This window comes from Dunckerocampus dactyliophorus, chromosome 8 (genome assembly GCF_027744805.1).
Source record: "Dunckerocampus dactyliophorus isolate RoL2022-P2 chromosome 8, RoL_Ddac_1.1, whole genome shotgun sequence".
Taxonomy (NCBI): domain Eukaryota; kingdom Metazoa; phylum Chordata; class Actinopteri; order Syngnathiformes; family Syngnathidae; genus Dunckerocampus; species Dunckerocampus dactyliophorus.
In genome coordinates, this window is record NC_072826.1 from 26,053,922 (window position 1) to 26,081,025 (window position 27,104).

The 27,104-nt window shown below is 39.3% G+C and overlaps 2 protein-coding genes across 11 annotated transcripts in view; one reads left to right on the plus strand and one right to left on the minus strand.

Moving 5' to 3' along the window:
• Positions 1-18,422, plus strand: part of LOC129186057 (sodium- and chloride-dependent taurine transporter-like) — a 40,028-nt gene extending 21,606 nt beyond the window's left edge. Inside the window, exons 4-15 of the mRNA XM_054783890.1 lie at positions 1,252-1,340; positions 1,414-1,559; positions 2,521-2,653; positions 4,279-4,413; positions 4,899-5,002; positions 5,145-5,269; positions 10,008-10,120; positions 10,293-10,430; positions 12,678-12,780; positions 13,770-13,870; positions 13,988-14,158; positions 14,239-18,422. Of these exons, the coding sequence (XP_054639865.1) occupies positions 1,252-1,340; positions 1,414-1,559; positions 2,521-2,653; positions 4,279-4,413; positions 4,899-5,002; positions 5,145-5,269; positions 10,008-10,120; positions 10,293-10,430; positions 12,678-12,780; positions 13,770-13,870; positions 13,988-14,158; positions 14,239-14,397 (1,517 nt within the window). The 3' untranslated portion in view covers positions 14,398-18,422. The remainder of the gene's footprint in view (positions 1-1,251; positions 1,341-1,413; positions 1,560-2,520; positions 2,654-4,278; positions 4,414-4,898; positions 5,003-5,144; positions 5,270-10,007; positions 10,121-10,292; positions 10,431-12,677; positions 12,781-13,769; positions 13,871-13,987; positions 14,159-14,238) is intronic.
• Positions 18,423-19,296: 874 nt separating this feature from the next.
• LOC129186055 (glutamate receptor-interacting protein 2-like) overlaps positions 19,297-27,104 on the minus strand; it is a 168,728-nt gene continuing 160,920 nt past the window's right edge. For all 10 annotated transcript variants that reach the window (XM_054783882.1, XM_054783881.1, XM_054783880.1 and 7 more), the window contains exon 25: positions 19,297-27,037. In XM_054783882.1, the coding sequence (XP_054639857.1) occupies positions 26,882-27,037 (156 nt within the window). In that variant the 3' untranslated portion in view covers positions 19,297-26,881. The remainder of the gene's footprint in view (positions 27,038-27,104) is intronic.

Consider the following 27,104-nt stretch of genomic DNA (forward strand, 5'->3'; position numbering starts at 1 on the left):
AAAATTTTCCAACTATTTCCAACTATTTTCTTCTTCCGACATTATGACTTCATTCCCGTCATATTTTGATCTTATTCCCATAATATTATAACTTTTTCCCCAACCTAATTTTCCAGAAATTACAACTTTATTTTGTTTTGTTTCCCATAATATTATGACTTAAAAAAAATGTCTGTTTTCATTAATAAGTCAACTTTGTACTACTAAAATTACATTATTTTTCCTCATAATATTATGACATTGTTCTCGTAAAATTACATATTTTTTTTGTTTTGATTACAATTTTTCTCTTAATATTTTGACTTTTTTTGGTAAAATTACTGCAGATTTTTTCATTTTTGCTGTTTTTTTAATTTTTTTTTTTAGTTTTCTTGTTGAATTATGCATTTTTTAGAATGTGCTACATACTAATTCCAAAACAGCCGTGGGGCCACACTTTGGACACCCCTGCCATAAATTGGACGTAAATACGAGTAGCTGGTGGTGGCTAATACATCGCAGGATATTATGTCAACTTCATTATTAACATTTCATTCCTTAAAAAATATCACACCACCACCAAATGATATTGATGTGTGCGACATAAACAACAACCATATGCACAAGTGAACAGGTCATCTGAGGTCAGGGGTGTGTGTGTGTGAGAGTGGGGATGTGGGTGGAGGGGGCAGTAAGAAGTGACATCATGGAGGAGGGCAAGTTTGTTTGTTTGATCAGCATCATCCCGTGTGATCCCAGCCATGTGCATAGGTGCGGAACGTTGGCAGCTGCTAATGAGAGGCACACACACACACACACACAGACACACACTCAACACAGAAAGTGAACTCAATGTCATGCAGACACTTCATAAACACACACACACGTGCACATACGTGCGTGCACAGATAGCACAAAGGACCTTGAAGGACATTCTTTTGGACAGCCGGCCTTGGCTGTGTGCTCGCTAAGAACACACACTCACACACACACACGCACACACACTTTGATATCCCGGCGACCGCACATTTAATCCAGACAGGCGTGTGTCTTGTCAGTTGCTTCCTGGCGCCATCTTGTCTGGTGACAAGTTCACAGATCCCCGCTAAATGAGACTTGAGCAGCGCTAGGTGCAGCGCTGAGCTTTTATTGGCCTGCTGCATGTTATGAAAGTACTTTCTAAACACGTCCTGCATCAGAATATTAAGTGTCTGCTTGACTACTTGCTACTTCCGTGTGACACTTGCTGATGCTGCTGCTGCTGCTTTGCAGGCATCGGCTATGCCTCCATCGTGATCGTGTCCCTGCTGAATATCTACTACATTGTCATCCTGGCCTGGGGCCTCTACTACCTGTTCCAGGTGAGGGTGTTTGCTCTGGGTCCTCAATATCTATATTTACATCTACGATTCATGTTTATTTGTGTGCCTTCAGTGCTTTCAGCCCGAGCTGCCATGGGCCAAGTGCAACCAGCCCTGGAACACCGAGGGTTGCATCGAGGACACGTACCGCAAGAACAAAAGCCTGCGGCTGCCTCTCAACGCCTCCAACTTGACCTCCCCTGTCACCGAGTTCTGGGAGTACGTATAGTACACATTCATTTGAGCTGGTTATACTGTATTTGAACATAGCAATGTTTCACTGGAATACAGTACATTCACCAATCAGAACCCAGACCCACTTGTGTTTAAAAGAAAATGATGGGGGATAGACCACAAACCAAGTGGGACACAGAGAAGACATTTTTACTAAGATACCACTCATTCATATCAAAGATGTGTGATGTTCCATTCCATACTTTCCAAACAGGAAATCGCTTCGGATTATAAATTGGTACAATTTACCTGTTTAATAAATGTCAGAACGTTGTGGAAGAATGCACACCGGATGCATCCCGGTGTGTAGCAACATATCTAACAGTGTTATTTTAACACCCATACTTCAGTTTTGTTTTCACAAATGAATAAAAATTGGACTGAAAATCGCATGTGTGTATTTAGTTAGTGAGTGGCTGACGCAGCAGCTACAATCTTCAAGCTAGACATACTGTCCTAATGAAACAACACTGCTGTCTAAAATAGCAAATTTCTCAATCCACTCAGGTATCATAGCATTATAGTTGCACATTACTTACAGACACATAGTCTCCAAGGCAGAGTCGTATTAGAGAACACAGTAATAACCTTGTTTTTTGCAGTTAATTGAATTTCCATAAAGTAGGATTTGTATTCATAAAATGAACATTTTCATAGATAGTGCATAGAAAACCTGTTTAGAACTTCTAAACGCATTTTTTTAACATCGTTAGAGCCCTCTAGAAATGAAATAACACCCGTATAGTCACCTTTACACTCCTATTACCCAAGATAGTAGACATAATAAGAGAAAATATGATGTATAAGACATAAATAAGACACAATATAGACTTACACATGTTAGCGTTAGGAGAAAAGTATTTAATGCACACAGAAATGCAACTTTTCATTTTTGTTTTCAGTTGAACTGTGCCTCACACACTAACACCACCCATGTCCCCCGCAGACACAAAGTGCTGGGCATCTCCAGCGGCATCGAGGAGATGGGCCCCATCAAGTGGGACCTGGCGCTGTGCTTGCTGCTGGTCTGGGTCATCTGCTTCTTTTGCATCTGGAAGGGCGTCAAGTCCACTGGAAAGGTCACTTGTCTTCCCTCAATTTCCCTCAATGTCCAAGATGAGAAAATATAGCAAAATATAGAAATGTAACTTTGTTGGAAATACTAGTGAATATTAGCAAATAAAACTAAATCATTGCATTACCATTATGATGTGCACGGCTAGCAAAAGTCTCGTCAGATGGTAAAATTAGCCATTTAAACACAACATTTATGCCACTTGAACCAGAGAAGTAGTTAAATAAACAGCAGTTTCAATAGAGCCATGCACCGTCGGGTCCTAATTAATGAATCAATGAACCGGAGCTGTGTTAGTGCTGCAAACTCTCAGCGAACTTCTGTTTCTATTAAGCAGCTTCTCCAGGGATACAAAGTGTTAAACAAAGCACTATAGTTCAGGGGTGTCCAAACCTTTTCCAGCAAGGACCACATAGTGAAAATGAAAGGATGCAACTGTGCCATTTTGATATTTTGTAAAGTAACACGTGTAGATGTGCTAAGAAGAAGCTATGTATATTTCAAGAAAAGAGTGCATTTATGTGAAAAAGCCTATTATTAGTAGCAGCTTCACTCGTTTTTTGTTTTTTTTTACATTTTTCAAATATTTCAACTTTCTCCTTAAATAATCTACAATGTTCTTCTCGTAATATTCTGACTTTATTCCCATAATATTCTGACTTTATTCCCCAACATAATTTTCCATGAATTACAACTTTATTTAGTTTTGTTTGTTTCTCATCATATTATGACTTTAAAAAATATTTTTTCTTTAATATTTCAACTCCATACTATGAAAATGACGTTATTTTTCCTCATAATATTACATTATTCTCATAAAATTGCACTTTTTTTGTAAGAATAACATTTTTTCTTTTAACATTTTGACTTTTCTCGTAAAATCCACTTCTGCTATTGTTGTTGTTTTGGGTTTTTTTTTTTTCCTACTATTTCAACTTTCTTCTTGTAATTTTCTTTTAGTAATAGCTACTGCCTTTGCTCTTTTTTTTCCCATTTTTGCTGTTGTGTTTTTTTATTTTTATTTTCTAAATATTTCAACTTTCTTCTGAAATAATCTACATACGTTTTATCCTCATAATAGTATGACTATATTCCTGGCATATTTTGACTTTATTCCCATAATATTTCCGCAACTTTTTCCGCAACAAACTTTTTCAAAAATTCCAAAACAAATGTATTAGTTGTTTTGTTTGTTTCTTATATCACGACTTTAAAAAAATCTTTTTGATTTAATATTTCAACTTTATGCTACTAAAATGATGTTATTTTTCTCGACTTTACCTCATCAGATTATAACTTTTCTCTCGTAATATTTTGAATTATTCTTTTTGATTTTTTCATTTTTGTTGATTTTTTTTTTCAGTGTTCTTGTAACATTTATAACTAAATTAATCATTGAAATGAATACATTTTAAAAATGCGACGTGGGCCAGTAGAAAAACAGCTGCATGACGCCCCCGGGCCACACTTTGGACACCCCAGCTTTAGTTGCCACTATAGTCACCTGCACCTTGTAGCTGGAGGCGTTCTCAGCCATGTTTGGTTGATTGGTCGCTCTGTGTTGAAAAGCAGCAGCAATCATTTTCATTTTTAGTATAAACTTTGCTGGTCTGTCTTCATGTCCTTTAGGTGGTCTACATCACAGCCACCTTCCCCTTCGTTATGCTCATCGTCCTGTTGATTCGTGGCGTGACCCTGCCCGGTGCCAGCGAGGGCATCAAGTTCTACCTGTACCCCGACCTTGCTCGCCTGAAGGACCCGGAGGTACGTGTCACGAGTGACCTTCACGATTTTACACCCGGCTAGAGATGCTGGAATGATCCCTGGAAGGAAAGTGGATCTTGTAGGGCAGGGCTCCATAACCAACCACTACATGAACTCTAAGCCTGTACTTTGAACAAGTGGATACAAAAAGGTGCCGCGAGTCTTGCTGGGAGCCCGTTGCTGAGCGTGCTTCCGGATTCCCAGCATGCTTTGCGACAGCTAAAAGTTAAAAAGCTGTGCTAAAGTTATGTGTGTAGACGCAACCCTTGCGTGTGCAGTTTTGTGCTTGAATACGGCCTATCAGTAATAAAAATGGGCATATTTAAGCAAATTGTACTTATTTTTACCGTATTTCTTAGTATTCCAATGGAGAACATTGGCGTAGATTGCACATTGAGGGATACAAATATTAGAGCCTGAGACCATCCATGTTGGGGTCCACCACCATCAGCAGTCCTCAGCCTCTGTGTCCCCCTACCTGACAGGTGTGGATCGACGCCGGTACCCAGATCTTCTTCTCCTACGCCATCTGTTTGGGCGCCATGACGTCGTTGGGGAGTTACAACAAGTACAAATACAACTGCTACAGGTGAGGCCTCAGTGTCTGGGAGGGGGCGGGGGTGGGGCTTGAGGGTTGGGGGCGGAGGGGGGCGTAAGGGGAGAACAGGGTGGATGAAGGGATCCTTGTGTGTTCATTAACAACTCCTCCTCATGACATATGTGTGATATAGGGACTGTTTGCTGCTGGGGGCCCTCAACAGTGGTACCAGTTTTGTGTCTGGATTCGCAATATTTTCCGTCCTGGGCTTCATGGCACAAGAGCAAGGGGTGGACATTGCTGATGTGGCAGAGTCAGGTACGAGGGGTTCTGAAAAGGTGGCAGTGATGGTGGGCGCTGCCTCCTGGTTCAACCAAATCAAATCAAAACAAAACAAAACAGCAGATTCCAAAGAAAAACAGCAACGAAAGTGAAAAGACAATCAGCCCTGACATTTGGACCCAAATTGTTGAGCACAAATGACGGCATCAGCATTACGGACGCTTGGGCAATCAAACACTCCATGACGAGAGCAGAACATGAGACCACCAAGACGTTAGACCAGGGACTCTTGGAGGACCAAAAGCCACAAACATCAGGAGGGGGAAAGTACATAAAACCTGTGCCAGCGACATGATAACGCAGATTTTTTTTCCTTTAGCCTGGCAGACTGTGGTCGCCGCTGTTGTTGTTGTTTCCTGTCAGCTTGTCACATTGGCCTTCGTGCAGATAAAGTGAAACGTCAATGGAGGGATGATAACGCTTTTAAGGCCTCCTCTGTGCTGCTGGAATGTTGTTGCTGCTAGGGGTCTCTGATCAGGGCACAGTGTGCGTGAACAGCCCGCTTTAAGGTCAAACAATGTTTGGGATGGCATTTGCACATAAGTTGATCACCTATTAAGTTGAGTTTGATGCTTAACCTTTGAAAACCACAGGAACCCCAATAATGGGGGCTGCTGGGTTGTGTCTGTGTCCCAATGGTGATTGCTGAATATCAATAATCCATGCAAGTCCACGTCTAAACGTAAATGATTTTGGGAAAACAGAAGGCAACTCACACCGCAAGTGTAAAAACAAGCCAAGAGCAGCATATGTCATGACATCAAAACACTAATGTCACAAATTTGGCCTAGTTTAAAGGCTTTCTAGTGGTACAAGTATCATTCCTCTACTGCTAAAACTCACTCTTATCCAATAGCTTATACTGTTCTTACATACAGTACATTATGTACATGTTCATATCTACAGTCTCCCCTTTACTTGGAGACCAGCATCATGCATGTAGACCTTGCACAGAATCAGATGTCTTTTTCAAACAAAATGGCCCAGGGTTTAAGGGGTTAAAGTTGCATCTTTTGATGTCTGAAAACTAGCAAATAAGACTCAATTCCAGACAGAAACATCTTGTCAGTGGCCTTGTTTCCATGGATACCAACGACTGTCCGCTGTATTATCGGCCAATATCGCCACAAAAATGAGATATCGGTTCATATCGGTGTCGGGAATAAAGTGCTGGACTATATTGGATATCGGTAAACAAGCCAATATTGAGCGTCTCTAATAATGTGTCTCATTAATAATGAATTTATGGAATTTTTGATGGAAAACAAGCTGCAGAAAACGCTACACATGTTGATCTCCATGGAAACACAGCCAGCATCAAAATGCTTGTTATTGTCAATAATATCCGTGTGCCCATGTCAGGAATTACTTTTCCAAGTGATTTGAGGCTGCAGTCTTCCCTGGGAGGGGTCAGACAGGTTGATTTAGGGCAGGGGTGTCCAAACTTTTTCCAACAAGGGCCACGTAGTGAAAAATGAAAGGATGCAAGGGTCGCTTTGATAGTCTGTAAAGCAACACATGTAGATACAGTATTTTAAGAAGTTCTATATGCAGTATTTCAAGAAAAAAACTGCATCCCAGCTTTGTGATATAGGTGAAAAAGTATTATTAGTAGGTACTGCGTTCTTTGCTCTTTTTTCCCCCAATTTTGCTTAGTTTTTTTTTCCAAATATTTCAACTTTCTTCTCAAATAATCTGTAAATTTTCTTCTCATACTATTTTGACTTTATTCCTATAATATAACTTTTCTTTAATATTTCAACTTTATGCTAGTAAAATATAAATTTTCCGCATAATGACTTTTTTCTTCAATGTTTCATCTTTCTGCTACCAAAATGATGTTATTTTTCCTCACAATATTATGTTATTATTAACTTTTTCTCGTCAGGTTACAATTTTTTTCCTCCTAATATTTTGACTTTATTGTTGTATAAATTAAGATTTTTCTATTTTTGCTGTTTTTCTTTTTTTAGTTTTCTAAAATGTGCCAATAAAAAACAACAACCGTGGGCTGCAAATGGCCCTCGAGCCGCACTTTGGACACCCCTGGTTTAGGGGAACCTGAGGTAGACGTGACTGCTGTGTAACGTGCTGGCGGCATGCTGAGCACGGCAGACTTGCTGCTTGTTGGCGATGTTGTTAAAGTAGTGACATCAGAGCCCGGAGGCTGGAGGGGGTGGAAGTCAAGGCTGTGTTTGGTTGGATGCCTCGTCATAATCTGCAACAACGAAAAGGGAGCGTATTGACACATCCTGCTGCTTTGCTGTTTTTGCCTGCTTCCTTGTTCTCTTGACGTCTGCTTTACAGTCAAGTCAAACTCCCAGTTTGCACCCGCTGCTGTTTGATAAAAGTCATGTTGGTGCTTCTTAGGACTTTTTTGCATCTCTGACCGAGGACCTCGCTCAGGAGTGCAAAAGTCTTAAGTCACTTCTGCCCTGGCTGGGTTCAGGTTCCTGGTGGCCCTACACACGCATCTTTGGAGCCAAAACTCACATACAACATCTTTTACATTTACTTTGGACTTTTTTAGTGCTTTTTGGGTTTATTGAGACGACTGTGCAACACATAGTACACATGCTGACTGGTCACTTTATTAGGTACACCTTCAAACGAGATCCGGTACGAACATTCAGCCTTTGCAAAGATAAGAATGCCTGACTTTTGATTGACACTGTCAACAGAGATATTCGTTTAACAATATGTTTATTATCTTGCACTGTATCACACTGATTTATTTTTCAATTACTTTAAAAAAGTATTAATATATATATATATGCTTTAAATTGTACATAATAATTTTTTATGGTAACTTAAATACAAAGTGCTTGGATGGCACTATCCGCAGGGGAAAAAAGATTACCTCAGCTATGAATCCAGTAGAGGGTGCTGTCTTACAAGTTAGTTGACTCAACATTTTCCAGCAGGAAGATGCTGTACAGCACTGTACACTGTATGCCCATAAACTAGGTCCCCAACTTATGAACACAATTGGTTCCAGACGACCGTTCTTAAGTCGAATTGTTCTTAAGTAGGGGAAAAGGTAATATTACCAGTGATATAGGTACTACATGTACGTGTATACATATACAGTATATGTGTATGTATGTAAATATGAGTTTGGATGCAGTAGTAATATTAAACGAGGATAATTAATGAAAAAAACAATAATAAAAGTGATATAATAATACGTAATGATAAATGTTATTTACCTTTGAAGAGGTGTGGGCGAGCATACATCGTTGTGGTGGAGGAGGAGGAGTTATTGAAAAAAAGGACAAGTCGTCGTCGTGGTTAGACTCTTCTAAAAGAGGTAGTGTTCTGTGGGTGGTGTAGAATTAAGCAGGCCTATTAACTCTTCATAAACTTTAATCACACGCTCTGTAGGGGTTGTATCATACAGCTACAATTTAGCTTTCCATTTAGATTTCTCTGCCCAGCGTCTGTTGGTCCCATTAGCAGTGCCACAGTGCCCTCTACTGGTCAAGCATTAGCAGTATAAATACTGATGGAGCGACTAGAAGGCAAAATAAAATAAAATATAGACCAGTCGGCTTGTGTTCGTATCCGCGAATGTTCGCAAGTCGGATGTTCGTAATTTGGGGACCTAGTGTAATTATTTCTTAACGTGTAAAAGATTTAGTAACGATGTTAGTAACTGTGTGAGGCATGTTGCTGCGTTTAGAGTATCAAAAGTCGACATCTTTCGGGCTTTGTATGTGCAGCTTTTTTGCCATTTGACAAATGCCATTTTTGAAATTTGATAAATAAATGAAAAAAATGAAAAATATATTGTATATATATTTTTGACTTATTCATTTTAACATATATTGTTATATTGTTACATATTTTTAATGTTATATATAATTACTTATTTTTTGATTCATTAATTTTGTAATAATTATTTATATATATAATAATTATTTAGTTGATTATTTTTTGTATATTATTTAAATTTGTGTATGTGTTTATTATACATATGCCAAGATTTTAGGGACACCCTCTACATACCGTTACGTATTTTTTACGTTATAGACAGTATGATTACTTTTTTTTGATTCATTCATTTTGGAATATTTTTGTTATTATGTATAATTTTTATTCTTTACAAAAAAATTCATTAAAATGTTAAGTATTATATTTATTTAGTTTATTATTTATTGTATATTATTTATATTTGTGTATGTGTGTATTATACATATGTCCAAATTTTAGGGACACCCTGTATTATAACCCTCTCAGGTAACTCATAAGGTAATAATGACATAGAAAAGTTTAAGGTCAGCCTTATGTATCTTTGTAACGGCCTTGTTTCGGCTCTAAATAGATTGTGTACCTAATGGTTTGACCACTGAATATCCAGTATTTACGATGTCCAGGGTAGTAATCTATTACAGTACTGCTATTTACTATGTTACTGTTTGTTATCGATATCTTGTTGTAGCGTTTAGTCGTAATTGACATGAGTAGCGGCCTACCTGGTAAGCGGTAAGTGAGGACAGACGCTGCCTCAACACTAGATGGCGCCCACAAAAACACAAACCTTTATTTCCCACTCACGTCTACATCTGCATCCCGTTGGTCTGTGGCGGGGCCCCATCCTCGTGCCTTTCCACCAGGCCCCCCATAGAGGTGCAGATGTTGACGATGTGGTCACGTGACGCTGATGTCATCTTCTGTGTCTGCTCTTCCCTACTCCCCCCTCCTCCCCCTGCAGGTCCTGGCCTTGCCTTCATTGCCTACCCCAAAGCTGTAACCATGATGCCTTTCCCCACGCTTTGGGCCATCCTCTTCTTCATCATGCTACTGCTGCTTGGCCTCGACAGTCAGGTCAGCTCACACACACGCACACACACGCACACCTGGCGAGAGCCGTGTCTCAATTCGGTTGTGCACTCATGAAGACAAACCACATGGGCTCACATCTCACATTACAGCCGATGAGGACTTTCGAGATCTGTTCTAATTATTCATTAACCTTCTCAACCTTGTGTGTCCGCAGTTTGTGGAGGTGGAAGGGCAGATCACATCACTGGTGGATCTGTATCCGTCCTTCCTAAGGAAGGGTTACCGCAGAGAGATCTTCATCGCTATCATATGCTGCATCAGCTACCTGCTTGGACTCACCATGGTTACCAAGGTAACGCCACCCAAAAGAAGAGCTGCATCATACTGCTGACACAATGAGGACATTCGAACTGCTTTAAAAACAACAACAACGCTCTGACAGCTGTTAGCATCGCACAGCTAATAGCATTCGACTTCTATTTGCGTCCGTTCCTCGGGAGACAACTATTTATAGCATCAAGCCATGAGAACTTTCTTGTCCTTGTCTTGTCACATTGTCTCCACGTGGGACGTTTAATCTTAAATGACAGACACACTATGGCAAGGGTGCCCGCAGCTTGATCATTTTGTTTAATAAATGTCAGAATGTTATGGATGAAAAGACTTTTAATACATGACATGACGCCTGGATGCATCCCCGGTATGGAGAAATGTTTCAAACAGCCATATTTTAACACCAAAACTTCATTTTTGCATTCACAAATGAATGAAAACAGACTGAAAATCATATGTGTGTATTTAGTTAGTCAGTAGCCGACGCAGCAGCTACAATCTCCAAACTAGACATCATTAGTGTCTTCTAAAATAGCACATTTCTCAATCCACACAGCTATCTTATCATTATAGTTGCACATTACTTACAGGCACATAAAGTACAGAAAGTATCCAGTATGCTCTGTATCATTCAATTTGTGTGCCTTTTCACAAGCGCAACTCAATGAATTATTGCAGCCACGAGGTGTCACCAAAAAAAACATGATATATGTATCTTTAATAGGGCTGTCAAAAATAGCGCGTTAACGGCGGTAACTGATATATTTCATTCATTACGTTAATTTTTTTTTTGCGTAATTAACGCACATGCATGCAAGCCACGTCTCTCTATTATGACGACAGACGGCGGCACAGTGTAGCCCCCCACAGAGTCCCACGGTGTCTGACGCTAACGTTATTCTTACCTGAACACATCAGCGGCAGTGCAATTCCAACACCATACATGTACCTTCTACTCCAAACAAACACGTCTCTAGCCCATTCATTGCAACAACACTTCTTCATTGTCACCAGACAGAGCGCGAGATGCGTTCACGGACACTCCGAACATCATGTGATCCAAATAAACAGAAATGCAATGAAAATCAGTAAGTGGATGTTCTGATCACTCTGTTGTTTTAATGCACAAGTACAATTTGCACAATTTTTTTAAACGTGGTGTCTTTGAAGGCAACTCCTCAGTTAAAAGTCTGATTGAAATATTCTGCTATTAAAGAAACCAGCGTTAGGTAAATACATTTTCAAACATGTGTGCCGTCTCTTAACTCAAATTTCAAGTTAATTTGCCGCTGTTAATACATACAAATATATATAATCCTGTCATTTATCTTTCTTCCAATAAAATACAGTAAAAATGGGCACATTTCAGACATGATCATTTGTAATGGTTTAGTTTATTTTGAGCGTGCATCCAAGTTACATTGGAATAGATCACTTAGTACAATTTACTGTTCTACATGTCCAAAAAGGAGTAGGAAGAAGCAAAGCTTATTTAATCCTACCAACCATCCGTTTCACACCAGTTGCAATACTTTTGTTCACTTCCTGTATTCCAAATGTACTCTTTGCTAGTTTAAAATTAATAGGAAAATGATAAGGTAATGTGATAGTATGATAAGGTAATATAAGGTAACATAGTGTGTCATGGTGATTAATCACGATTAATTAATTTGAAACCCGTGATTAATCTGATTAAAATTTGTCATCATTTGACAACCCTACTTTTTAATATATAAGTCTCACCTCACTATAATAAGTTGCAGAACTAGCCAAACTCCGAAAGACTTGTACTTTGAAAAATACAGTATACATTTTTTTTGCTTTTAGCATCTTTAATGTACAAAATGGCCCCCACTGCGTCCTTCAGTTTTTCTGTATGCACTATGGGCGCATCTGGAACATGTAGCAGAGATCCTCGTGTCCTGCTCACGTGGCCGGCGTCACGTTTTCATGCGCTGTTCTGCGGGCGGACAGTCCAGGTCCGCTGGGGGCCCTTAAAGATGTAAATGTGGACATTTAGAGCGGTCACTGCTTTCAGGCAGCAGCCTGCAGTGCCAAATGGCTTCACGCGAGCAGCGCTTTAAGCAATGACGTCCCATTTTACAGCCTTCTCACACTGAATCAGTCATCTCCTTGAAAGAGTCTTTCCTGTCACCTTGAATCTGTATGATTGAGGTGACTTCTGGCTGCTGCGCCTGAGTTGCTGTTGTGTAAAGTGTGTGCACGCAGAAATTGAACAGAACCATTTTTGTTGGTGTGTCCGCAGGGTGGCATGTATGTGTTCCAGCTGTTTGACTACTATGCAGCGAGCGGTGTGTGCCTTCTGTGGGTGGCATTCTTTGAATGTGTAGCTGTTGCCTGGGTTTATGGTGAGTACCACAAGCAAAATAAAAGAAAGTGCATTTTAAATTTATAACATTTATTTAATGTTATTTTTCGAATTTTAATAAAGGCAATTTATCACATTTATTTAATATTATTTTTTCTGGATTTTTATTTTAATAGATTTAATATTATTTTTTTTATATTAAATCAAGATAATTTACAAACTTTATTTAATATTATTTCTATGGATTCTTTATTTTATATTTTATTTTAATATTTTATATTATTTAATATTATATTATTTTATCATATTAAATAACCTTTATAACCTTCATCTAATTATATTTTTAAAAAAATAATTTTAGTAAAGGTAATTTATAACCTTTATTTAATATTGTTTTTTTATTTATTATTACTTAACATTATAAATTTTTTAAATAATATTATTATTTTTTTATGAATGTTGTATTTTATTCACTATTATGTGATATTTAATATTATTATTATTATATAATATTATTTCATATTAAATAAAGGTAATTTATAACATTTATTTAATATTATCAATGTTTTAAAATTTTAATTTTATTCAATATTATTTAATATTTAATGTAATTGTTATAGTATTGAATGACCTTTATATAATATTTTTCTTTCTCTATATTTAATGTTATTATTTAATGTTAAGGTAATTTATAACTTTTTCTGCATTTTCAAAAGTGTAATATTATATTTAATATTTAATATTATTCTTGGTTGGTATCCTTATTTTACTCAATCAAATACAAATTAGTTTCTCTCCTTAATTGCGTTATAATGTATTTTTTTCATAATGTCTTTCTGTTACGATAAACCCACCATCATAAACGCTGGAAGATTGATATCCTTGTTAGGGGGTCAACCTGCAACATCAGCAGGGGATCAAACACTTACAGTATTTTCCTCACTGTAGCTATCCGATCATTTTTGGATGATGTTGAAGACTGTCACTGCTGGGAAATCTTAACAAAAAGCTTCTTGACTGTGCTTCCAGGCGTTGATAACTTCTATGATGCTGTGGAGGACATGATTGGCTACAGACCAAACCCTTGGATGAAGTGGAGCTGGTCTGTTGTCACTCCTTGCTTGTGTGTGGTAAGAAGCTGCTTTCTTCAATTCGTTCTCCCATTAAAACACCAAACTTTCAACAGTGATGATTGTGAAAAGGTATCTTCCTTTTGGCCTAACTTGTCTTTTTGTCCGCCCGTCCAGAGCTGCTTCATCTTCTCTCTGGTCAAATACAAGCCACTGACGTACAACAAGGTCTACGAATATCCTGACTGGGCCATCGGAGTGGGGTGGACTTTGGCTTTGGCCTCCATGATCTGCATCCCCATGGTGGTGGTCATCAAGATCATTCGATCCGACGGGCCGCTCATTGAGGTGCGTGATCTCCTCACTGCTAACATGCTAACTTGCTGTTGTTCTCCATCAACGCTCTTTTTTTGTCTCCCCGCCCGCAGAGGATCAAGGCGGTGGCCGCCCCCGTTCGCGGCGGTGCCAGTTCCCGCCCGGCGGACCACCGTGGCCCCCGAGACCTGGCCTACCCCGCAGACCCCAACGGGAACAAGGGAGCGCTGATGAAGGCCCCCAGCCACACCATCGTAGAAACCATGATGTAAAAAAGCAAGCAGGAGACGCTCTCCATGAGAGCGCTCTCCTCTCCTGCCGCTCTTCTCAAGCTAAAGCTAGCTAGCCTTCTGTTTCGCCGTCTGTCCGTCCTTGCGTCTGTCTGGTGGAATGAAAAAGGGTTTCAAGGAAAACTAAATCAAGTCTTTTAGAAATACTTTCCAATCTATTTGTGATTTACTTACACACGTCTCAGCTGAAGACGCAATAATTGATGAGTCGCTGCTTCTATTTCTGGACAAGAACTTTCCTGAACCTGTTGGATCCAAACATGGAAGTCTGAAAAAGCCCCACGAGAAAAGCAAATTCTGTGTTGTGAATGTGTTTTAACTGGCAGCCCACCCTGCTGCTTCCAACACCATTTTAGTTGCACTTGGATGATTTTTGGAAATGTTGGGAAGAACGCTCCAAAATCATGTGATAAATCAAAGCCAAAAAAAAAAAAAAAAGTCCAAAAATCCCATAGTACTTGAGCTAATGCTAACAGGCCGATGCCGGTCAAAGCAGAATCAGATGAATGTGGATCTTATCAAAGCAGGATCTGAAACGCACCTTAGCACGAATGACCCCGCCCCACTCCCCGTCCCCCTCCCCAGCCTTAAACTGCGAGCGATGTATCCGAAAAGGATTTGAAGTGTTGAACCCTTAAGTGTGTCGTGTTTGCCGTTGTGTCCAGTAGTAGCTGATCCATCTATTATCTATCTCGATATCTCGCTGTTCTAGACTCGTTTATGGTACTTTAGCGGCCGCACTACTCTCGGATGGCGTTTAGTTTTGTTTTCCGCAGAGGAACTTTTCTTCTTCTTCTTCGTCCCTCCTCTGTCTGTGTTCTACTAGGACTGTAGTCTTCTCGTGTTTTGCTGTTGATGATCGTTGCAGTAGTTTCACATAGAGCACCCACCTGGTAGACAAACCACATGGACAAAAGTATTGGGACAGCTCGGGACAGTCAGTGAAAATGGACCATGTCATGTTGTAGGGGAAATTTTGTAGGGCTCACAAATGTTCACAAATCTTCTTGACAAAAAAAACCAAAAACAAGTCACAATCCTCTTGCCGCAGCAAGTTGGGGTCTCCGCTGCCCCACACAGCAGAGAAAGGACAGGGAGAGGTGGCAGGAACACGCAGACCCACTAAGAAAATTACTTCCAAAAGTGTTCATGAACAGTACAGTAAAACCCGCTGAAGTCAAGTGTTATTAGAAATGATTCGTTCATTCATTGATTAGCTGGGTTTCAATACTTTTGTCCACAAAGTTGAGAGAAAATGATACATCTTGTGCTTGAAGAAATATTAATATTAGTTCTGTGTAGCCCAGCCGCTCCTTTATGGCAATGGTGATCATTCATACCTTCAGTAGCACTTTCCTCGTCTTGTAAATATCCGGGACCAGTATCTCCTTTGGACTGAAGTCAGCCATACAGCACCGGGTGTTTGCCGGTGGTTCTGCTCCAGTAGTTCGGTTGGGCTTTTAAAGTAAAGCATCCTGACAACATTGAAGTCTTCATCTGGTGCGCAGATGGCATCAAGAATGGTTCTGAAAGATACAGTAGCTGTGTGGGTTCAGAACCATGGACAGCACTCTTGGTCCTGCATTGGGCCTGAGAGGCTTCACACATCAAATACAGCGGAACCACGGCTAGCGTGCGCCCCGGTTAGCGTGTTTTTTGGTTAACAGAAAAAGTTGCACCAAAATTTTTGCCTCGGTTTGCTTACATTTTCCCACTGGTACCTGAACACACCACCGTGACACCTGAGCCTCCCTTTGGTGTCAACACAAGTTTGATTTCTCCTCAGAGAAATAGTCGATATCATGACACCGTATCATACAAATAACAGTTTACATCCTGTAATCCACTGAAGAGTTGATATCATGACGTCTTTAATCCAGTGAACAGTTGATACCATGACATCGATCCTGACATTAAATCCAGTGAACAGTTGATATCATGTGACATCTTCTAAACCAGTGAACAATTGATATCATGACATCTTCTAATACAACCAAGAGTTAATATCATGACACCCTCTAATCCAGAGAACAGTTGATATCTTGTGACATCTTCTAATCCAATAAACAGTTGATATCATGACATCTAATCATGACTCAATCTTGACTGAATCATGACTGATATGATATCTTGTAATCCAGTGAACAGTTGATATCATGACAGTGAACATTTGATATGACATCTTCTAATCCAATGAAGAGCTGATATCATGACATTGTAGTTGATATCATGATACAGTGTTTTATAATCAGTGAGCAGTTGATATCCTGTGACATTTGCTAATTCAGTGTTTAGTTGATATCATGACATTTTACTTGCTATAATGACATCTAAAAGTTGATATGATGCGACATCTTCTAATCCAGTTGATACTTTTAATGAACAGCTGATACCATGTAACATTTTATAAGACAGTGAACAGTTGATACCATGACATCGATCCTGACATTAAATCCAGTGAACAGTTGATATCATGTGACATCTTCTAAACCAGTGAACAATTGATATCATGACATCTTCTAATACAACCAAGAGTTAATATCATGACACCCTCTAATCCGGAGAACAGTTGATATCATGACATCTTCTAATCCAACGAAGAGTTGATATCATGACATTTTAGTTGATATCATGATACAGTATTTTATAATCCAGTGAGCAGTTGATATCCTGTGACATTTGCTAATTCAGTGTTTAGTTGATATCATGACATTTTACTTGCTATAATGACATCTAAAAGTTGATATCATGCGGCATCTTCTATTCCAGTTGATACTTCTAATGAACAGCTGGTATCATGTGACATTTTCTAAGACAGTTGATATCATGACATCTAATCATGACCGAATCTTGACTGATATGATATCTTCTAATCCAGTGAACAGTTGATAGCATGACAGTGAACATTTGATATCATGACATCTAATCCAACGAAGGGTTGATATCATAGCATTTTAGTTGATATCATGATTGAATCCAGTGATCAGATGCTATCATGACATCTTCTAATCCAGATATAATGACGTCAGAACACCAAATCCACTGCAGACGTCTGCTTTCCTTCTTTGACTTTACTTTTTCTAGAGAGTAATACACGTGCTGCTGTTCTTGAACGCCACACTGTTGCTAAATGAACGATCGTGGGATAAGACGCGTTGTCTTTGGTGCTGAGATCATTCTACTAGAATCGATTCCTTGTTTGTTTCTGCTCGTGTTTTGCCCTCCAACACTCCCCGCCAGTCAGACAATGACGACCACAATGGATCTTTGCACGTGGCAGCACTCGTGATGCACTGCCCGATGTGAACATGTGATTTTTTTTTTAGCTTTTATGTGTGTTTTTCTTTTTTTGTTTGAAATGGAGCCCTGCAGCTTGTATGCTTTTATTCCCATTCGCCTGTTTTGTTCCAAACATGCTCAGTCTGTCACTCAAGTCAACGATGTGCAATACGTTTGTCGTCGCACTGTTCCAAAAAGTGTTCCGATGTGAAAGTGTTCCAAATGAAGATGGTAGAATTTACCGGATGAAGTATTTCCTGTATGGTCTTTGCTCAGTGCTGCCCTCTTGCTAGACGGCAGGGAACTACATCACAGTGTGAACATCCATCCATCCATCTTTTACAGTATGTCGCTTATCCCAATGTGAACATTATTATTATTAGTAGTAGTAGTATTATTATTAGTGTCCTGTAATTCCTCATTCACCAAAGCACATCGGGACTTCTCCTCATCATCCTCTTCCTCGCCTCTGTCCTTTGACTAACGGTATCCGTAGCGACGCCGATCCGACCTCCCCTCCCCTTGCTAGACTTCATCAGAAAATGTTTTTCGATTCTTTGTGGGGAAGAAAAACAAAACATTTTTAACAAACATTTCAAAACGTCAAGGTTTTTTTTTGTTGTTTTTTTTTTCCGTCATCATCTCTAAGCTTGAAAAAAATTCAGGTTTAAAAAAAAAAAATGTCAAACTTGTTTTTGGTTGTTTCGTAATAAAATTAATCATCCTGAGACTTGGCTGTTTCATTTTTTTTGGTGTAAACAATTCACTCATGTGGATAAAAGACACCAGTCACACAAACACTATCCTGCATTCAAACCGCTCCACCAACATGGGCAAGACCAAAGAGATGATCTTAAAATTGACTACAATAAGCGTATATAATCACTAGGGGTGTCACACAATAAATAATCACACAATAAATGAAAATAACTCAATAATTTTGCTGAGCTTTTGAGCAACAGAGTGAGACCTCTTGTCAGTCTTACAGTCTCTTTGCCTCTGTGGGGGGAGGCAAGGCCGCTAGCATACACATACACAGTCAGGAGAGCCTCATGAGGAGCAATGCAAGGTAATGTACTACAAATTAGGAGGGAAAAAGATGGTTGCAAAGCCAAATGCCACAGCCCCCGTATGGGAATATTCATGTAAGAGAGCCCATCAACACGAACAAGCCAATATGCCGAATTTATACAAATTCATGTTAAAATCTCATCTAGTTCTCGTGGACCCAATCTCGTGCGTCGTGTCGTGAGTTGGGTGTCTCGTGACACCCCTAATAATTATAATTACAGTATTTTATAAATAACTGTGAGAAAGGTGAGGGAGCAGCCCGCAATGAGGAGGAGCTGTTTGGTGATGTCAAGGGAGTCGGGAGCACAGTTAGCATTAGTAAGACACTTTGCTGTCGTGGATTGATATCCCACAGTGCCCGCAAGATCCCCTTGCTCAAGATGATACTTTTTGGGGTTTTGTGTGCAGTTGTGACAAAGTTTTGTTATTATTTTTGGGGCAACGGCAGTTTCTTAAAAAAAAAAAAAATCACACTAAAGGTCTTAGGGATGCAACATAGTCCTGCTCATAAGTTCAAATAATATATGTTGTTTTTTTTTTACTTTTAACACTAAAAATCTTCTTAACAACATCGGATATATTCATAGATATACACTTTTTATGAATTTTAGAAATGTTTTATTTACTTTTTGTCAAAGGAACCCCTGTTTTTTATGGCAAAACACAAAATATGCAAAGTTGAAGACGTGAATAATTCATAATAACATTGATTTTGATGCTTGATTATTTTTGGATCAATGACATTTGAAAAAAACACACCAAACGCTTAAAGGTCCAACACTCACCCTCATAAAAGTGATAACATACTGTAAGTAATACATGATTTTTTTTTTTTTTACTTTCAGCACTTTGAGTCATTTCAACAACTTCAGACATATCCATAAATATGAAGTTTTTATTGTTTTTAAAAATGTTGCATGCCCTTTTTGTCAAAGGAAGCCCTGGTTTTTAAGGGAAAAACACAAAATGTGCAATATTTTCCAAAAATGATTAGTGAAATATTTAAGATGAGGTAATAACAGTACAGCGTTGAATACATCAATAATTCATTACAACACTGATTTTGATGCACTCTTATTGGTGGAGCAATGACAGGTTAAAAAAAAAAGAAATCACACCAAAGTCTCAAAGACCCAACACTGTCCAACTCATAAAAGGGTTTAAATAAGTAATACTGTGAATGAATTTTGTTTTTTTTTTAACTTTCAAAACATCAAATCTAACCCCTTGAATGACCATTTAATATTAATTACTGACTCATTCACAAATGTCTTTTAAGCAGTGGTGTGCCATCAGGGCCAGCAAAGCCTTCTCTGCTGGCCTAAACACCATCAGAAGCACTGACTTACATTTACAACTTCAATTCTAGCAATTGTTCCATGAAATTTTATCAGTCCAAACAGATTTCAGCTTCTGTGTGTTGCCATATGACTGTAATCTGCCCAGGGCCTTCAGAATCAGGAGTGCTGGCCCATGTCAGTTAAACACTACGAGCCATGGCATTGTTTCTTTAACCAATCAGATTTGAGATTCGCCTCTCAGCCACAATAACATCAGCACAATTCCGTCTGATTGGCTGATCAATTTACATGCACTCATGCTAGTAGTTAGCAGCAGAAATGGAAGTCAGGCGTATTGGTGACAATGTATTTCAAGGTAAAGGGTTAAGTGGGTGTCTTGCTTAGTTAATAATTGTATTGTAGTAGCGATCTGGCAGTTATGTATACTGTTAGTGTTCAGTGTTTTTCAAAGCTTTTGAATGGCGCAGTGGATAACAGCGCCGGCGCTTGGCACAATGATGGGCTGGCAATGAATGTCAACAACTACTATTTTTATCAATAACTTTTAAAAATACTACTGGTCCTCACAGTGTCTGCTGAGGAACATTCTGATAGAAACACTTTGATTTGAAGGTGCGTGCACTTTTATTGTTATGGTTTATTTTGTGTTGTGTTCTGGAGGAAACGGGTCAGACATGTTTGGAACGCGTGTATATAAAACATTTTCCCACACAAGTTTCTCGTTCCCATTAAGTCAAAAAAGCAGAGGGAAACGTTTGCCTCCTGATTGATGACGAGTCAGTGATGTGCAACGCCAGCTGGAGCCACTTAGACGGTCAATAAGTCTGACGTTTCCTGTGAGAGACGTTTCTCTTCTTCATTTCCACAAGGAGCACCAATAATTCATTTTATTTATTTTTTAAACATCAGAAATGTCTTCTATGTGTTCTGTGGTATCCCCGTCATCATTTTCCTTTACGCACACATCGTCCGGGTTCTTGTGGGTTCAAGTAGCAAACAAAATGACAGCCACAAAGTTTCATGTTTTATTTTGCGCTTTACAACTCTTTTCCATTTTTCAAGAGTCATTGTAGAAAAATATTATATTACAATGACTTTTACACACGAAACACACACACACACACACACAAGCACACGCTAACTCGTTTTAAAAGCTCCATCTGGAATTACAAGAAGCTTTGCTGACTTTACACTTAAGTCTCATTAAAAACATTAAAAAAATAATTTCATCAAAGCAACTCATTGTGATTCATTCTAATCTGAGCAAATTCAACACAAGCAGACTATTGCATGGAATATTTTTTTTTTATTAAAAAAAACATTTACATTTACAAGTAAATAAAAAAAACCCAAATAAACAAAACATAAGTTTTGTATTTGTTTATTTTCACATGAAATCACTTTTGGAATATAAATTTACAATAAATCCCCACTTTCTGTGGGGGTAACCTTCCGAGGCCACCAGCGAATGGCACAAATGAGTAATTGATACGCCCATAAAAATGTCTATTTTTAACCCACACGCTCCTCCCTCTCCAAACGCTCCTGCTAGCTTGACGTCCTCCTGTGACTTCTGCTCAAAATTTGCAATAAAAGTGAGTTCTGTAATTAGGGTTGTGAACGATAAATCGATGCGACTTGATATTCGTTTTGACCAGCAAGAGATTCGGCTAAGCCGGTAGCTGCCTCCTGTATTGACAGGAATCAGCCGTACATTTAGATTAATCGATTGTGGAGGCATGCACCAGGTATCGCAAGAGAAGCAATCGGTTGATGGAGAGTCTTTTAACAACGCGACAGCCTGGGCAGCCGGGCGAAGGAGTTGTTGCGCATGCTCCATAGCGTGCCATGACTGAAGACGAGAATGGATGCAAATAGTAGCAGCTGTGCTAGCTAGATAGTCCCAGCAAAAGAGTTTCGCACATCAGCATAAACATTTTTAAGATGCAAAACCCCTTCCTGATTTCTTTTTTTTCATGTTCGTCACACTAAAATGTTTCAGATCATCAAACAAATGTAAATATGAGTCAATGACAACACAACTGAACACAAAATGCGCTTTTTAAATGAAACTTTTTATTATTAAGGGAGAAAAAAAATGCCCCCCCACCCCAGTTAAAACACAATTGAGATTAATTGAGATCTATCAGTCTGGAAAAGCTTATAAAGTCATTTCTAAAGCTTCGGGACTCCAGCAAACCACAGTGAGGGAAAGCCATTTTCCACAAATAGTGAAAACATGGAAGAGTGGTGAATCTTCCCAGGAGTGGCCGGCCAACCAAAATGACCCCAAGAGCGCAGCGGCGACTCATCCAAGAGGTCACAAAAGACCCCACATAAACATCCAAAGAACTGCAGGCCTCACCTGTCTTAGTTAAGGTCAGTGTTCATAACTCCACCATAAGAAAGACACTGGGCAAAAACGACCTGCATGGCAGAGTTCCAAGACGACTGAACAAAAAGAACATTAAGGCTTGTCTCAATTTTGCCAGAAAACATCTTGACGATCCCAAAGACTTTTGGGAAAATACTCTAGTCTGACGAGACAAAAGTTGAACTTTTTGGAAGGTGTGTGTCCCATTATATCTGGCATAAAAGTAAGGCCGCATTTCAGAAAAAGAACATCATACCAACAGTAAAATATGGTGGTGGTAGTGTGATGGTCCGGGGCTGTTTTGCTGCTTCAGGACCTGGAAGACTTGCTGTGATAAATGGAACCATGAGTTCTGCTGTCTACCAAAAAATCCTGAAGGAGAATGTCTGGCCATCTGTTGGTGACCTCAAGCTGAAACCAACTTGGGTTGTGCAGCAGGACAATGATCCAAAACACACCAGCAAGTCCACCTCTGAATGGCTGAAGAAAAACAAAATGAAGACTTTGGAGTGGCCTAGTCAAAGTCCTGACCCGAATCCTATTGAGATGCTGTGGCATGACCTTAAAAAGACGCTTCATGCTTGAAAACCCTCCAATGTGGCTGAATTCCAGCAATTCTGCAAAGATGAGTGGGCCAAAATTCCCCCACAGCGCTGTAAATGATCACAAACACTTAAATGCAGTTGTTGCTGCTAAGAGTGGCCCAACCAGTTATTAGGTTTAGGGGGCAATTGCGTTTTCACACAGGGCCATGTAGGCTTGGATTTTTTTCTCCCTTAATAATAAAAAGTGTGTGTTGTCATTGACTAATGTTTAAATTTGTTTGATGATCTGAAACATTTAAGTGTGACACAAGAAAAAAAAGAAATCAGGAAGGGGGCAAACACTTTTTTCACACCGCTGTATTTTGAGCAGCCAGACCAACTTGTTTACTTTGAAATGTTGCACCTTTGTTAGTTGAAAACACGATGCTCAGTCTGAAATGATACACACTCACTATTGTTATGACATCTTCAGTATGGGATTGTTTACTTTTCCAAGCTGACACAGCATTTTCATTGCACCCATGTGACAAATTGTATTTACTTATCTTCGCTTGGACACATTTTTGCCACTTTTGAAGAAATGCGTCATTATTTAAGGGTCTTTGTAGTATTTATTTATTTTGTATTATTGATTGGACTGAAGACTAAGACTTCTGTTGTTTCATTGTTATATTTTACATTGATCCCTTCAAGGAAAATCTTTTTTTTGGTTTGTGTGCACACAATATAAACATTCGACATGTTGTTCTGTTGACTTTGTTTGTGCCAGCGCCTTACAGCATGCTTGGGGATATGACATGCTCTTTTACACATTAGAAAACAAGAATGCCACTTTCATATAAGTGGCATCTTTAGTTAATAAAGTAAAGTTAATGTCTACATCAACAACCGGAATCATATTGTTTGTACACTGCATTGAATCCTGTTGAATCGTTCTGTTCTTAAAATATGTGTATCGTAACCTGTGTAGGTAGGTTTGAATCAGTTTGAATCTAATCGTCTAAAGAGCTTTACATCCCTAGTAATCCATTAATAATCACAGTGGGAATCGGAGCCACAGTGTCGCCTTTAGCCTGGTGGTCAGGCTGCTGCTAGAGGCTAGGCGTTTCTCCAGGCCGCGTCGGCATAATCTACATGGTTTGCCGTTGAAAGTAACAATTTAAGATCATATCTGTGTTCACTTCGGTGCAAGTTTCGAAGTCGGATTGTAAGAATGTTGACTGTAGAAGCTAATGCTACTGTAGGGACACAAAGAAAGGCCATGCTATCTTATGCTGACGCCACGTCATTATGTCATACATCATGTTTTTTTTTTACAATGATCAATGGTTTGGGGTGAATGAGATGTATTTTCTGTGAAGAAAGGCCTCTTTTCGGGGACGGGAGCGGAAAATCTTTTCGACCAAAAATCAGAATCACAAATTTGCGGGCATCCGCTTCATTGTATTTCCAGATTGGGCTTAAAACATTTTTCTTATACTGTATATGCATGGGGGGCCCACACACACACACACACACACACACACACACACACACACACACAATATACATACAAAAACCAACAACACAACACTGTGGAAGGCTTTTCTCTCAGCATTTTGTTGCTTTACAAAAGCTCTGTATAGCATAAAAAACACTCCATCCATTGTATCGAACACTGTGCTTTTTTCTTTTTTTGAAGTGCAAATGTCCCTTTAGTTACGCTCACACACGCACACACATGCTTTTTGTGAAAACTCACCATTATTTACTCATAAACAAATATTCATTTATGTATACTATATTCACACTCCCAGACTGCTTTCATCGGTGGATGTGCAGGGTGGGGTGCGCGTGGGGGTCTGCATTGTAAGACATTCGGGAAATGCTCCGGAAAAATAAGGGAAATTCAGATTGTCCACAAGAATTTCGAAAGGTTGACTTCTGCAGGATGTGTTACACCAGGGGTGTCCAAAGTGTGTCCCACGGCACATTCTAAAAATAGAACTTAACAAGAAAAGAAAATAATATAAAAAAATAAGAATAGCAAAAATGGAAAAATCTGCAATTATTTTACAAGAATAAAGTCAAAATATTAAGAGGAAAAAGTTGTAATATTACAAGAAATTTATAATGGAATTTATAATGTACTATTATGAGGAAAAATAATGTCATTTTGGTAGCATACAGTTGAAATATTTAACAAAAAAAAGACAATTAAAAAAAAGTTGTTATATTATGAGAAACAAACAAAATAAAGTTGTATTTTTTGGAGAATTAGGTTGCGGAAAAAGTTGTGTTACAAGAGTTACGTCAAAATATTGCGGCAATGAAGTCATACATAGAAGAAGAACGTTTACAAAAAGAAATTTGAAATATTTGGAAAATAGGAAAAACAGCAGAAATGGAAAAAAAACAGCTGTAATTTTATGACAATAGAGTCCAAATTTTAAGAGAAAAAAGTTGTATTTTCGGATGAGAATTTTTTTTTCTGAGAATATGCTTGTAATATTATGAGGAAAAATAATGTCATTTTAGTAGCAATGGGTTGAAATATTAAAGATGTTGTTTTTTTTTTTACACGTACTATAATGAGAAAAACAAAACAAAATAAAGTTGTAATTATCGGATAAATAGTTGGAAAAAAGTTATAATATTATGACTACAAGTCAAAATAGGATTGGAGTAAAGTCATAATATTACGAAAAGCAAATTTACAAGGAGTGTTGCTCTGGCATAGTTATGTTCATTTTTCTTTTTTTTTTAGGAAATTTAAAAATACGGGAAACACAGGGGTAACTATGAAACTGAAATGGGAGTACAACCGAAAAGAAGTGCAAAATATGGTAGTTTCCCAATGAAAACAGGAGGGTATGTTGTAAGCAGGGGTAAAAGTTCGGACAATTCCCACAAAAATCGTTATAAGGGGACAACAGCTGCCTGTTGGGTTTCAATGTGATTTTTTTTCACGGGGCCCAGAATTCCTGTCGGCACCCCTGGTTGTGAGTGACTAACGGCCGACAAAGTGAAGGAAAAAAGGAATGGTGATCTTTACCGAAAGACTGCTGTTTAGCTGACATGGCAATGGTCAGAACTATTTCAAGAGTGCTCATGCACTGTTTCTCGCCTTTGTGACTAACTTAACAAGTGTGCTTGGGGGAGGGGGCCGTCATGTGACTGCTAATCCACAAATAATGAGGTCTGCTTTGACATTCCGAAAGAAAACAGCAGGCGAAGTAAGCTTTTCTAATGAAACTAAATGGAGAGGGTGCTGGGGGTGGGGGGATTGAGCCCCGGCTCTGGAAGTTCTTTTTTCCTAACAGACAAGCAAGGTCTGAAAGGCAGGAAGCACTTACTCAGCAAAACAGCCATCAGTTTCACTTGGCCCCCACCCCTCACTACTGGCGGCACCACAGGGACCCCAACAAGGTGAAAAGCCAAGAAAAAGGTCATCCATGCTTGACCACTTCCATTTATAGAAGAACAGTCCCCGCCTCTCTGTGATTGGTGGCTTCCTCTGGACAGTGGATGACATCATAGCTGCGTCCATGCCGTGACACTTTTATTGTGCTGCTGGAAAAACGTCCCCTTTTGTGCAAAACACAAGGTTCCGGGCCTCCAGCTGAGTTTTTGTGCGAGTTTAGCAGCAACGTGGACTCCGTCCGTTTGGACCACAGTGAGGACATCAACAAAAGAATGAATCTTCTCAGTGTTTGCTAAATTGTGGTCAGTCTTCCCAGTGATGGTCTCGTAAGGCAGGTCCAGTTAGTGGCCAGTGCTGACATGTTTGGTGAAGAAAGACGCTGTATGACAGCAGTAGAACCTGGCGCTGGTGGGCGGGGCATGCGGCTGTTCCTTTAAGGTTCCGTGGGTTTGTCTTTTAGCAACATTTCACGCCCGCCTGATTGATATCTGTGCTACAGGTCCAGCGGATGGTGGTCCAAAGTGTTGTTGTTGTCTTCGGTGCCGTCCAGCGGGTTGCGGCTGATGACCAGCTCCAGTCGGTCGCCAGCCTCCGTGATGAGAGGGACCGCCAAGCAGCAGTCAAAGTCCCTCGTCCTCACGTGGTTCACCTGCAAGGGGAGTCACAAACAAAACCAAACATGTGACCCTGAACCCCCCCCCCACACACACACACAC